Source organism: Oryza glaberrima, chromosome 8 (genome assembly GCF_000147395.1).
Source record: "Oryza glaberrima chromosome 8, OglaRS2, whole genome shotgun sequence".
NCBI classification, from domain to species: domain Eukaryota; kingdom Viridiplantae; phylum Streptophyta; class Magnoliopsida; order Poales; family Poaceae; genus Oryza; species Oryza glaberrima.
Genome location: NC_068333.1, coordinates 21,960,874 through 21,975,298, shown reverse-complemented (window position 1 = coordinate 21,975,298; position 14,425 = coordinate 21,960,874). Strand labels below are relative to the sequence as shown.

The following is a 14,425-nucleotide window of genomic DNA, read 5'->3' as shown; positions in this document are numbered from 1 at the left end:
CTACAAAAGTTTCAGGCATTTCGAAATTTTTAGACTGGCAAAAATAATGTACGAGGCGGCGCCGAGTTTGAATTGCACCCGCTACTTGTGCATGTCGACACCGTTCTCGTTGTACAGTGCTAAATCTTCATTGTTTTTAAACTCGAAACATTTTTTTCCCTTTTCTTTTTCTCTATTTTCTGAGACCTATTTCAGTATTTTGGAAAATTTTTGGCAAGTTCAGTAGTGGGCTATTGGCCAGCAGTGCAAGTGTGTAGTCCCTCCATCTCATAGAAAATCAATTTATTACTGGATATGACACATCCTAATACTATAAATTTAGATAATATTTATCCAGATTCATTGTACTAAAATATGTCGCATTCACTTGTAGTTTGTTTTTCGGGGAGGGAGTACAACGCTAAAGCTACTGCACTCACACCTAGAAAATAAGAAAAAAAAGATGCGCCCTTTTCTCCCTACAGCTTCACTCACCAATAATTTACAGCATCTTGATTCTTGCAGTGTGACCCAGCCACCGCCAAAAAAAGAAAACAGAAGAAGGACGACCTTCTCATGGAAGATTTACCCAGGCTATTAATCTGAAGACGATTGTTTCAAATTAGAACGATATATATTACTTTCATAATATTCTATAAGCTCTTGGAGTCGCTTAAAGCGATTGATGGCTCAGATAATTTCCATTATCGTTTGTACACTGTCAATCAAAGGAATTCGGTGGCCTGGGGATCAAAAATCTTCAGATGCAAAATGATGCATTACTACTCAAGCGCCTTTTCAGCCTCTACCGGGTAAACTCCTCCTGGTCCAATTGGCTCTGGTCAGAAGCAAATTCGAATTCAAAATCTCTCGTCGAACTCGGCAAGCTTGGACCTCACTGGCATTCTATATCTAGGCTGTGTTTAGATCTAAAGTTTAGATCCAAACTTCAGTCCTTTTCCATCACATCAACCTGTCATACACACATAACTTTTCAGTCACATCATCTCCAATTTCAATCAAAATCTAAACTTTGCGCTGAACTAAACACAGCTAGATATCTAAGCTCATTCCCCAGCTGGAAATCCTAACGAGGGCGCAGGTCAACAATGGACTTCGCACATCCTTTTGGAATGACTGCTGGCTCCCAGACAAATGCTTACGTCTACAGTACCCTGCTCTCTTCTCGCACTATCTGTTCCAAGCGGCGTCGGTTTCCTGAAGATCCATCTGTTCTACTCTGGCGCCAAGACTTTCCACAGCCGCTTCACAGGAGCTATCCCAGCTTACAATGACATTGCAAGGTACTCCCTCCGTTTCGAAATGTTTGATACCGTTGACTTTTTAGCACATGTTTGACCGTTCGTCTTATTTAAAAACTTTTGTGAAATATGTAAAATTATATGCCTACATAAAAATATATTTAGCAATGAATTAAATGATAGGAAAAGAATTAATAATTACTTAAATTTTTGGAATAAGACGAACGGTCAAACATGTGGTAAAAAGTCAACGGCGTCAAACCTTTCGAAACGGAGGGAGTATTTCCCTCTCTGAGGAGGAGGACCTCAGATTCTCGACGCTTTCACAGCAAGGTGATCTCACTGCCAGGGGGATATACCATGCCCTATTGCCTCCGTCAGAAATGGATCCAGTTCACACCTTCATCGGGAAGAATGCTTCACCGCCAAAGGTTCAATTCTTTGCATGGTTGCTCTCAAAGGATCGATTGCCAACTGCCAAAAACCTTTTTACAAAAACAAACCTGCAGTCACCTCTACTTCCTCCGTCCCAAAAAAAGACAAACCCTGGTTTCCGTGCCCAACATTTGACCGTTCGTCTTATTTGAAAAAATTATGAAAAATATTAAAAAGACAAGTCACGCATAAAATATTAATCATGTTTTATCATCTAACAACAATGAAAATACGAATTATAAAAAAATTTCATATAAGACGGACAGTCAAAGTTGGACACGGAAACATAGGATTTGACTTTTTTTTGGGACGGGGGGAGTATGTGCCATCTACTAGACAGGGGACGAAACGTCGAATCATCTCTTCTTCATGTGCCCCTTCACATCAGCTTTTTGGACGACCATCGGAGTTATACCCAATGTGGCCGAAGTGAGTAACATTCATCTTTTAGCCCGGCCACCAAACATACCTTCAAAACACTACAAGACCTTCTATCTACTCTGCTTATGGTTATGGCGTCTCTGGAATCACCGACACGATGTCGTCTTCCGCGACCTTCAGCCGTCAGTCCAACGGCTGATCCTGCGCTGCAAAGAAGAATCATCGCTCTGGGCAGAGCGTCTTAAAGTTAACGACAGATTAGAGGCTGATGCTTGGTGTAGTATTTTTTTCAAATAGTCTGTCTTCTCTACATCCATAATAGCTAGCCCTAGGGCTAATGCATGTACCCCCATGTAATCTAAACAATGCTTTTTCAATGGAAGATTCAGGTGGGGACCTCTCCCCTCCGGTGACAATTCAAAAAAAAAAACTATTTCACTCTATATGTTGTGTTGAGGTATTGTAAAAAAAATAAAAAAAAATAAACTATTTCACTCTATATGTTGTGTTGAGGCATTGTAAAGTACTACTTCCTCCATTCCACAATATAAGTTTTTCTAGCATTACCCAAATTCATAAAAATGTTAATGAATCTAGGCACATATACATTAATCAATGGATGAATCTAAGTAAGACAAAAAAAAAATCTTATAATATAAAACGGATGGAGTATAAAGAAGGAAAAGTATATTTAGGTCATCGGGGAATAACTATATCTCATCAGTGCCTTTCAGTGATATAAAAAAGATAAATGGTAAAAACAATTCAGGCTCCATAATAGGGTAAAATAATTCACATTAAGGCTGTGTACCTCATCGTACCGAAAATGGAACAGTTCATTAGTCCGTGATTAATTCAGTATTAGCTAATATTTTTGAAAAGTGGATAAATATAATTTTCTAAAAGCAAATTTCGTATAGAAAAAAATTTTGGCAAAAAAAACACATTGTTTAGCAGTTTGAAAAGCGTACGCACGGAAAACGATGTGAGCGAGTTGGGAATCAAAGAAAAGAACGAAGCCATCTGAATAGCACTATGCACTAACCAGTGATGACAATAAACATTGTCATGTGCCATGTTAAACCTGGAGATGAAGCTTTCTGAAGCATATTTTCAGCTATAGCCATGAAATGGCATGTAGCATTTGTAGGGCAATGGACCTCAAGCCAAGTTTGGAAGAGCATCCCTGCCTTGCCAACCTCGCAACCTCTTCTACTGCGGGCATCTCCTTCAATCGCATTCCATTCCATTCCATTCCATCCGATCCTTTGCTTTCTTCGCCGGAATAGTCCACGGATCGAATTCCAAACCCGCGAGGAATTCGATCATATATCTAGCTAGCTCCCCCTCGAACCGATCAACCTCGCGATCCCCAAGAAAATCCAAACATCCGAGACGCCATGGATGCAGCTCTTCTCTCGGCTTCGACGACAGCGCCATGTCGTCATCTTCGTCTTCGTCTTCTTCTTCTCCCATCGGCGGCGCCGCCGCGTGCCGGGACACGGAGCAGCAAGAGCGCGGCGGCGGCGGGGGTGAGGGGGCGAGTGCGCGTGAATTCGCTGTTCGGCGACGGCGGCGGCGGAGATGACGGGTTCCGGGCGGTGAGGAGGCTGGTGAAGCTCAACTCCGCCGTGCAGAACAGGAGCGTCAGGGAGTTGCTCGAGCTCGCCGGCGACGAGTGCCTCTACTTCTTCGGTAGAATCTCCTCCATTGACGTTTCACAAGTGAGCAAGGTACAAATTAACTACTCCCTCCGTCCCGTAAAAACCGAATCAGAACTGGACGTGACACATCCTAGGACAGAGATATGTTCATATTCGTTGTATTAGAATATGTCACATCTAGTACTAAATTGGTTTTTATTAGACGGAGGGGTAATAAGTGGATACATATATATATGGAACCAATGCTATCTTTTTTTTTCTTCAAAACAAAAGGAATCAATATTCAACTCTAGAAAAAAAAATGGGGTTCTTTTCAGGTGAGTGATTGCTCTGTTTCGAAATTAGAAAAATAAATGTGGTTCTTAAGAGGTAGTATACCAATTATTTTAGAATGAACTTTAGTACTTTTTTATATCTAAGAAGTGCTCCCTCCGTTTCACAATGTAAGTCATTTTAGCATTTTCCACATTCATATTGATGTGTTCACATCAATATGAATGTGGAAAATGCTAGAATGACTTACATTGTGAAACGGAGGGAGTACCAAATTTAACAGTTTAAAACTATGATATCTCCCTATCTCCTTTAGGACCGTAAAATCACACTGTCAAGAAATTGATTTAGCTGTCTCTATTGTTCAAATTTTAACCAAAATTTTCAAAAGTTCTCAATTAATCAGTTTAATAAAGAACAATATGGTTAGATTTATAGAAGATATGAGGTAGCATCCAACGAGTTTGGAGCAAGTAAAGGGCAGCATTTTTTTACACATTTCCTGATTTTAACAGAACATGTTTCTGCTCCTCCACGCAATGATGCTTAGGCACCACGTATCGTTCGTGCTCAAGCCGACTGAAAACGAAGGCTTCGACCTAGGCGTCAAATGGTCTCTAGGTTTGTTCAGAAATAACCTCACCTGAATTGGCTTTTGTTACTGCATTACAAATTAGTTTCAGAAAGAAAAAATTACTGCATTTAACTGCGTTTTGCCTTGCAGAATGGAAGGGCAAGAAGCTGCCTTGGGACCTAGACTGCAACATCACCACCAATCACGTCTACAGGGGCATGCTGCTCATTAAGTAAACTAATTTCAGATTATTATTTTTCAGTCTGATTAAATTGAACCTTGGGTCAACTTGTTACTATTTGGCTTACCCAGTAGTATAAACCATGATTAGCAATTTAGCAATATACATGTGAACATTTTTACATTAGTTAACAATGTTGGATTTACGGCAGAAAAAAAAAAAGAGATGAAGAAACTGATAGGATTGTATTCTTGTTTTGTTGTTGCAGTGAAGTGAACAAGGTTTATGTGCCACTACTTCAGAGGATTCTTGAGATAATTCACCAGGCAAGCATTTACAGTGCAGAAACATGCTAGCATTCAATAAAACTTTCTTGACCAAAATCCAAACACCTTAAAATTTTAACCTTTTTTTAACCGCTGCAGAATTTGGATGCGGTAATTTTGACATTGGCGAATAAGCTTCTGCCAGAAGGTACTCTTGATGAGAGTAACAGGAGGACAATAGTCGCATGTGCCATCATTGGTCTGGTGGTCATGGTAGTTTTCTACAATATGTTCAAGAACTTGTAGGTCTATTGGGACAGCAATAACACTTCATAAATCATAAGCATGGTCTACTGTGTAGAGCTACAAGAACATGTTGTAAATAATCAGCAGCAGATGTAGAACTGGTGGCAGGTGAAGCCACAACAGATTCTGAAACACCACAGCACTATGCAAGAAAACTTCAACTGATGCGTATAAGCAAAGGCTGCAAGAGTGCCTGTCTGATGATGGTTAGGAGCAACAACCATTCATTAATACGATGAACAGGAGCAAATGATTGATGTGTTGATGACAATCTAAAACTGTAAATTTAAATTAAGCATCACCGACAACATAATACAGGGAGAGCACAGGTGTCCTTTTAACAAGAGCACTAACAATGTAAGAGGCTTTCAAGCAACAAAGGTGAAAGCAACTACTTACCATAGAACGCACCTATGCTTGCTGATTTTTACATCAAACAAAGTTCATCAGCTTTAACTTTGCTTCGGTGCTGCTTTCTACTCAGTATTTAACAAGCTAGAAATTCAAGATAGCCTACCACATGTGACTCTTCCAAGAAGACTCAAGACTACATAATATGCAACAACTATCATTCTTTTTCCTTGCTACTGTGAAGAGATTAGCCTACAGCCTTTTTCTCATAAGTAAATCAGTTTGATGGATACAAAGCATAGAATAAACACTTTCAGCATTTTCTGTTGTTTCATCAGCGCCTACTACCAGGGTGTTAGACCAACTAGAGTCCAGTAAGACGATTCATCTGCAAAACAAAACAAAACACCATCAACTTCTGCCTTAACATATAAGATATGCAAGATAACACCTTGCTATAGATGAAATAGATTGAGTAGTTTCCAGCACCTAAGAGCCATTATAATAAAATTAAGGTGCGAACTCGGTGCAAGGAACAAACAGGGAAGGAGCAGATCCAGTTACTTTAAAAAATTCTGATATTGTTCAACATCTTCCTATACTAACTAGGAGTTGCAAGCAGGGATGGATGTCAGTCATCTAGCAAACACTAACCAGTGCAAGTCTCAATACATGATGTTGTTCTGAAAGGAAATAACTAACCAGTTAGAGCTTGTTAGGTTGCTTGAAAAGGTGTTGTGACAGCAACTCCGAAACACTCACGGCAGTTAGACTTTCACATCCAAAGAGTTGTTTAAGTTTTGAGTCGCACAATATCATGGTGGGATTTGCTGGATCCTGCAACAAAATCAAGCAAGATAGATATAAGACTGAATCCGCAGTAGTTTAATTGAACTAGAACAGCAAGATACAAGGATCTCTTGTGTGCTTTACAGAGAACATTGAAAATGGCTTCAGTGAGGAAGAGAAGTCACAAATATAAGCAAAAGCAATTTATACATTATAGTTTATGTTAATGAAATCCTGGATGGAAAATATAAAATCTCTTGCTAACCAGATGACTGAAAAATCCAACCTATAAATGCCTAGCGGCAACCTCTTGTCTTCATCTAGGTATGCCAACAGGCAGATTTTCAATAACTACCATACTGGACCATCTCCATGAACAGCAAAACAAACTAATATGGAGAAACTAGAAGTGGCGAATTCTTTTGCATGATGGATAAAATAGACCACAAACTAAGAGCAGCCAATACGTATACTCAGATTTTGCTTATGCTATGATTTATCAGTCATTACCTTCTTAGGTGGCAAACCACTAGTATTTAGCTATGAATGGGACACTAAAGTAAGGAGGAAAGTGACTTAAATGGGACATGCTTTGCTTATGCTTCACTCCTGTCAAAGGTCAAAAGATATAATAAACCAACTTGCACACAGAAGCAACTTGCGAAATCCTCGCAAATGGCTACACTGGATTTTATATAAGGTATGATAATCTATACAAAATTATATTGACCACCATGTACCAGTTCTGAGTTCAAAAATGAAAAGCACATGGGAATATACACCCAACAACTTATATCCGATACAACCACCATATGCATCTAGTTGATCAACCACCAACAACCATTCTACCAACCAACAAACAAAAGAAAAACTAAAAGAGAGAATAGAAAGTGAGAGATCTGCCAAGAAAATCAAAATAGACCAAGAAGGGCATCCAGTATACAAAATTCAGTTCATGAAACAGATCAGAAAAATCTACAGGCATATAACAGCATTGATACGAAATTAAAGAGCACTATTATCCTTATCTTAGCACTTACATTTGTTCCCTAGTAAGTAGTTCTTAGTTCTAACTACCTCACATCAACTTGATATGCTTTGATCCTAAAACACAATTTAGGTACTCGTTTATAACTGAAATATGCATTGCCTGTTGTAGTTCTCCATGCTTGGACATTTGAAATGACCACAAGTTTATTATAGCACAACAAATTCAAATGAGATGATGAGAACTATGTAATACACAAAAGTTTGGTAATAATCACTAACCTCTAAATTATTGCTTTTGATGTGGTCCCAAACACGCTTAACAGCCTCAGACGAGGGCATCTCTTTCTCTCCAGTCCCAAAAAAGCTCACAAGAGCATCAGACAAGATAATTGGAAGCTGGTTAACATCAGTTTCAGCAGGAGAAATGGGTTCGCTGTCGACAGGCTTCAACTTCTTTGAATCTCGATTTGAATCTTCTGCAAGAATTTTGAGCACTTATTCCACAAACAAAAGCTTGATTATTTTGCAGAACATAGCTTGAGAGTGAAGAAGACCTACTTTTTGCCTCAAGTGGTCTAATATGCTTAGCTAAAAGCTTGTTCATCTTGAACATATCAGTGCTATCTGTCTCAAAGACTAGACGCAGCTCATCATTGCAGATAATCTTTCTCTTATTGTTTGGGTCCTGCAAGTTGTTCCTGCGAATGTATGCCCAAAGCTGCTTAACGATCTGCAGTTGAGTCACAACGTCAGGGTTTCATACATGATGTAATAGTTAATACAAGATAATTCACTAGAGAGGTGAGCCAGCAGAACAAACCTCAGTTCTAGCCATGGTTGGTTCACCAACAATAGCTTGCAGCTCAGGAGAAACACCACAGACTTTGTTTAGCCCACCTGGACCACCTCTTCTCTTTACTCCAGTACTTGCACTGGTTCGTAAACACGACCAAGGAAAAAAAAAAGGTTCAATGAATAGACCGAGCAGTAAAATATGCTAGCATTTAGCAAGATAAGGGCACATTTATCTCTCTCATAGTCTGTACACCGGATTTCATATCAGGAACATTCTTCCATAAAGACACACTGATGCTTCTTGGACATTATGTCTGAACAAGCACATGCCGAATAGCAAATCTAAGAGAAGTTCCTTTTTTGAAAGTCAATCTAAATGAAGTAAACACAAATAATATGATTTGGAAGTTACTCAAGTGGAGTAAACAAACATGATAAATATGATCTGGAGGTTAAATTCCAGTTTCCAGATGAAATAATATGGAAAATCCATTTGTTTAGCACAATGAACTTTATTGTTACGATTCTTAGTTTCTAGGCCAAAGGAGGTTGCTTGCATGGCAATCATTTTGAGGAGAATGACGGGATCCATTATTGCCCCCCAACAAGTTCAGAGGCATTAATTATGCTGGTATGGTTGACATCCCTACGGCAGTATTCAAAGATTTTCTCAAGTACACTAGAAGTGATTCCACAAGCGTCCGTGGACATTAAAGATGTAGTACAAGCAGGCAAACCAATTGAATCGCTCGGAAACCAGTTCCTTCCAGATTACCCCACCCCCACTAAATCATCGTGATAAATATCTCGATCCACAGTAGTAATAAAGATTAAACTCATCAAGAACTTTGTGAGCGTTAAAGAGAAAAAAAAACTAGTAGTAGCGTTTTTAGTCTTGACCTAACCTCAATGCGCCAACCAAATCTGAAAAATCGGAGCGAGAACCTAAAAGAACATCTAATCCAAACCCTAACTCGAAGCGAAGGTATGGGAAATCGAAGAGGAAAAACAAAGCGTGGGAGGCACCACCTCTCTTTCTTCGATGCCGCCGCGGGGCGCGGGCTCTCCACAGCCGTGGGCGGCGCAGCGGCCACCCCCGCCGCCGCCGCCGCCATCTGCTGCTGCTGCTGCTGCTGCTGCTGCTGGTGATGATGCATCTGGACGAGCCTCTGCAGATGCGCCCCTTCGTCCTGCGGGAACGGCTGCCCGTACCTGTACCCCGCCGCCGCCGCCGCGACGCCGTACGCCGACGGTGGCGCCGCGGCGGCCCCCGCGCCGCCGCGGTGCTGGTACTGCTGCGACGCCGTCAGGAACGTCTGCAGCTGCTGCTGCTGCTGCTGCTGGGAGAAGAAGTGGCCAGCAGCGGCGGCGGAGGCGGAGGCGGAGGCGGAGGGGGAGGGAGCGGAGGAGGTGAAGGGGGCCCCCTGCGGCGGGGGGGAGAAGAGGGCGAGGAGGATGTCGCGGATGAGGGGGGCCTTGGGGGTGAGGTCGAGGCCGAGCTGGGGGCCGAGCTGGCGCGCCACGGACTCCGCCGATATGCCCCCCGCCGCCGCCACGGCGCCCGGGACGGCCGCCGCCTGGCGCACGAACGACTCCACGTACCGGGCCAGCTCCTGGTCGGACAACATCGGTGACCCCTCCTCGTCGGCGGCGGCGGCGGAGGCGGAGGCGGAGGCGGCGGGGTTATTTTGAAATGGGGATCGCGGAGGGGGTTGGTTTTTTTGGGGTGGGTGGTTTTGTGGTTTTCTCCGGTGGGAGCTCAGGTGGGGATGGATGGATGAGGCCGTGTGAGAGAGGGAGGGGAAGGGTTGTTTTGATGGTTAGCCCCTCGTTTTATTGTGGTCTTACGTCTGTACCCCTGACTTTCCAATTACTCCCTGATTACCGGTTTATGCGGGCTCATATTTTCGCTTATACTTATACTTATCAGTTAAAATTTAAATTTTCAACCTTAAATTTGAAGCTGATTTTAAGGTTTTTCATCGAAGTTTATTTTTTAGCCTTTTAGATTGCTAAGAACACGTATATAAAAGTTTTATTTACAAATTAGTTTTTATTTATAAATATACCGTTTCGCTTATACTTAAAATCAGCCAAACAATGGCTCTGATGGAGTAGGGGGGAAAAGTTATGGACTCATCAATTACCCAAAAGTATTTATAAGTCGTAACGGTTTAGTAATGAATAAAAAAATTATATGTAAAAAATTTATATATTTTTTATCATAAAAGCTAATATAAAAAAATAAGTTGAAAGTATTTACTTTCAACTTAAAGTTTTAAAACTATTTTAATGTTCTAAAATTCAAATTTTGATTTTGGCTTATTCTTTTCGGGTAACCTATGGGATGGTTAGACAAACAATAGTTTTGACCTTCAGTGTTGGTGGTTTCATAGTGTTGGATTTTGTAGGTTATTCTCTGCCCACCTAGCTATTGTTAAAGGGGGTTAGTTACAGTTGTTTATTAAATTGAACTATGGTAAAATGAGAACTACACAATTAGTTGGTTGCTAGTTATGAGGTTATGTTTTACGCATGATAAGGAAGCCATGTAAAGTGGTGAAGCATACAATAAATAGTGTGAGGGGATATAGAAATAATGAGGAATGAGTCGTTTATGTTGGTAGTATCTCCTGCTTTAACAGTCTATTCATTGGATCTTGATCCATGGTTTTACTGGAAATGATCGAAAATTATCATGTCCTGTATTTGGAGATAGTAGTTGTGCTCAGTGGCGAATCTACCATGGGGCGGCAGGGTCTCGAACCTCCGACCCCTCACTACCAACGTTTTAACCATGGAAGTCTCTATTTAAGCCCCGCTAAAATTTTCTGTCATACATCTATTAAAAAGGTTATATAGTTTTGTATAGTTTATTCAACCTCTCCTTTCTGGATCTACACCTGGTTGTTCTATATACAATGTGCTGCTTCGTACTATAGTTAATAACTTCAATCGAAGACTCAACATCTCAAATTGATTCACTAAACAAATCCTAGGATATCCTCTCTTCCAGTACCGATTGCATTGATAAGTTAATATCAAAGATAATGTCGTTTAGCATTAATTCCTTGAAGCAGCTAAATTCATCACAATAGCATGTTACCTTACCTAGCGTAGAAAGTGGATACTCGTTGATACGGTGGTCTTGTTAATTAAATTTCTCACTTTGGCAAAAAAAAGTCCATACAAAAATGAATATGAACACCAATAATTTGAGGACCTGGCTTTTTTGAAGCCTAATTAGTCCTGCTAACAGAAAAACCACCTTTGATTCCCTATTTGCTAGAAATTTAACCACCGAGAAAGATTTTGTACATAACTAATCGAGCTAACCGATATTTCATAATATTTTTATCGACCCATATATAAAAACCGATATACATCTGACAATCAAGACTTACATGTACACATCGCCAACCATCTCAAGGAGATATCACTTCCTCCCTCCATTTCAAATATATATATATATATATTCCTGCGTGTTTTTAATACGAATTTGGGCCAAATTAATTTTGAAAAACACGTGAAAAACGCTGGCATGTTCCAAACTTTCACAAAGCCTTAGAAAATGAGCCGAAAAACCCAGGTCAGAGTTCTCAAAAAAAAGAAGAAAAGGTCAGCTATCACACCTTGCTACTCACACAGGTCAACCTACCAAACATACACAACACAGAAGAGAAACTTTTAGAAAGAGGAGAAAAAGAAAATGGGTAAAACCCCATCAGAAGCCACAGTGCCGGATAGGGTCCAAACCGCAAAAGGCGCAAGGGCGTTGGCACCGCAAGACGCAAACGCAACCACCCCGGCCCCGAGTTGGCAGAAGCGCACCACCACCCCAGTCTCCCAGAGTCCCAGACCTCCTCGCCGTACACAACCCCCCCTGCACCCAGTCCACCGTGCACCACCCCCGGCCCTATGGAAAATCATTCCCTCTGGACGAAAAATGGAGCGATTCATTAGCGCATAATTAATTAAGTATTAACTATTTTTTAAAAAAATAGATCAATATGATTTTTTTAAACAACTTTCGTATAGCAATCTTGTTAAAAAACACACAGTTAAGTAGTTAAAAAAAGTACGCGCGGAAAACGAAAGAGAGGGATTGGACGAACGCAGAATTTTCCATCATCATATGTACGAAATAAACTCCCTTTAATTATTTCCACTTTCTTTAAGGTTAACCGAACAGTGCCTCACGCTGCTCGCAGGCAGCTGCAGTGTTTACCGTTTCAGGCAGCTACGAAAATATGTAGTACAGACCACGTATATAGTAGAAACTTGAAAACTGTCGTTGGATCGAGAAATGGACGTCCGAGATTCGTCCATGTCACCATGAGTTAAAATTTAACTCGTGGATTCACTCATGAGTTAAAATTTTATTGGGAGTTAAATTTTAACTCACGGTGACGTGGACGATCTCGGACGTCCATTTCTCGATCCAACGGTAATTTTTAAGTTTTCACTATATATGTGGTTTGCATTACATATTTTTCCTGCCTGCATTGCATGGCCATGCTATTGGATTTCTTTTTACCTTTTTAATTTTAAATTTTAAGAATGAACTCTTTTAAAACTTATTTTCAAGACATGAATCTTTAGGCCACGTAAGCTGAATTGTGTGCAGTGTCAATATTTTTTTTTCACGTTAGACGGACTAATGTGATCTCGAAATAAGTTTAGAATCTCAAAATAAGTTTTTGAAGATTTTATTTTTAAAATTAAAAATAAAAAATTTCACAAAAGAAAAAGAAAAAATCCATATTTTTGTGTAGGAGTAGTACGGTAGTATCAGTCAGGGCCTGTTTAGTTCACGAAAAGAAAATTTTTTGGATATCATATCGGATGTTTGACCGGATGTCGGAAGGAGTTTTTAGACACGAATGAAAAAACTAATTTCATAACTCGCTTGGAAAACGTGAGACGAATCCTTTAAGCCTAATTAATCCGTCATTAGCACATGTGAGCTATTGTAGCACTTATGGCTAATCATGTACTCCCTCAATTCTAAATTGATCTACATAGATACACCAAGACCAAGTAAGACTAATAACTCTCTCATACTATATTTACTCTAGCAACAAACTCGATACATGCAACATCCCCAATATTTCCTAGCCAATAGCAAATCAAGATATTGCATGTGGGTTATAAATACTTGTGTGCATGGATGCATGCATCAATGTCCATTTACTCCAATGCACAAATAACGAAAAGACTTAATAAATGAACACAAATATGTAGATCATTTAAGAATAACCTAAAAAAAACTATATGTAGATCAATTTGGAATGGAGGGAGTACTAATTAGGCTTAAAAGATTCATCTCGTGATTTCCCCCTAATTGCACAATTAGTATTTTTAATCTATATTTAATGTTTTATGCATGTGTTAAAAGATTTGATGTGATATTTTTTAAGAAAAATTTTTGGGGACTAAACCAGCCCTAAGCTTGCAGCTTGCAGCGCCATCATGCCTGTCTGTCTCGCGACGAGAGGCAGGCAGGGGCCGCAGGGCAGGCATCCGATGCCAAGCGAGCATAGTAGAACAACAGCACAAACACCTTTTGATCATAGTAGCAGCAGAAGCTGGATTATCAGTTCTGAATATATTTGTGATGTTGTGCTCCTGATCTGTAGTAGAAGAGATCAGAATGATGCGTGTGCTCGGTTCAGTGCTGCGCGCGCGCAGCAGGCCAGCAGCATTGCTGCTGAAATCGGCCCCTTTCATTTGCAGTACTCCCGGTAAAAACATACGAAATTTCAGGGATTTCAAAGGCAAAATGCTTAGGAAGCTTTTGAAATAAATGATTGAATCACATCTCTTATTTGAAATTCATATGAAATGAACAATTCCATAGAGATTTTGAAAGAGGGTTAGCAAGAGCTCTAGTCTCTTTGGAAAATTTCCATTCAAGTCTATATGTCTCATCTGATTCCTATATTTTTCCCGTGGTCTATTCAAACGATCATTCTATTTTTTTCATGTATGTTTTGCAATCATCTATTTTACACTTGTGTTCTTATCAAAATCTTACATTTCTTCATATGATTTTTTTTCAATCATGTGTTTGCAAGGAAGCCTAATAGAAGTATGTAAACATAGTCATGTTGAGAGGTTTTCTTCGACGCGTGACCGTTGGCAGAGACCAGAAATGTAAACCATTTCCATCGTTGAAA

At 40.1% G+C, this 14,425-nt stretch overlaps 2 protein-coding genes across 2 annotated transcripts; one reads left to right on the top strand and one right to left on the bottom strand.

Annotated features, from left to right (window-relative positions):
- The first annotated feature begins 3,140 nt into the window (after positions 1 to 3,140).
- On the top strand, positions 3,141 to 5,512 carry LOC127782448 (uncharacterized). The gene is made up of 5 exons (XM_052309638.1): positions 3,141 to 3,790; positions 4,510 to 4,615; positions 4,719 to 4,800; positions 5,018 to 5,075; positions 5,175 to 5,512. Exons 1-5 carry the CDS (start codon positions 3,458 to 3,460, stop codon positions 5,319 to 5,321), a joined length of 726 nt encoding a protein of 241 aa, XP_052165598.1. The 5' UTR covers positions 3,141 to 3,457; the 3' UTR covers positions 5,322 to 5,512.
- Positions 5,513 to 5,582: 70 nt separating this feature from the next.
- Positions 5,583 to 10,014, bottom strand: LOC127782447 (uncharacterized). The gene is made up of 6 exons (XM_052309636.1): positions 9,276 to 10,014; positions 8,272 to 8,383; positions 8,010 to 8,181; positions 7,731 to 7,927; positions 6,375 to 6,509; positions 5,583 to 6,060 (listed from the first exon to the last, which is right to left on the bottom strand). The coding sequence occupies exons 1-5, from the start codon at positions 9,872 to 9,874 to the stop codon at positions 6,378 to 6,380; spliced, it is 1,212 nt and encodes a 403-aa protein (XP_052165596.1). The 5' UTR covers positions 9,875 to 10,014; the 3' UTR covers positions 5,583 to 6,060; positions 6,375 to 6,377.
- Between the last annotated feature and the right edge of the window lie 4,411 nt (positions 10,015 to 14,425).

Coding starts and splice junctions, on each gene's coding strand:
- LOC127782447 (XM_052309636.1), bottom strand. CDS start 9,874: ATGTTGTCCGACCAGGAGCTGGCCCGGTACGTGGAGTCGTTCGTGCGC. Junction 8,182..8,271: donor CAACCATGGCTAGAACTGAG/GTTTGTTCTGCT, acceptor ACTCAACTGCAG/ATCGTTAAGCAGCTTTGGGC. Junction 6,510..7,730: donor TCAAAAGCAATAATTTAGAG/GTTAGTGATTAT, acceptor ATTTTGTTGCAG/GATCCAGCAAATCCCACCAT.
- LOC127782448 (XM_052309638.1), top strand. CDS start 3,458: ATGGATGCAGCTCTTCTCTCGGCTTCGACGACAGCGCCATGTCGTCAT. Junction 3,791..4,509: donor ACGTTTCACAAGTGAGCAAG/GTACAAATTAAC, acceptor TGATTTTAACAG/AACATGTTTCTGCTCCTCCA. Junction 4,616..4,718: donor AGGCGTCAAATGGTCTCTAG/GTTTGTTCAGAA, acceptor TTTGCCTTGCAG/AATGGAAGGGCAAGAAGCTG.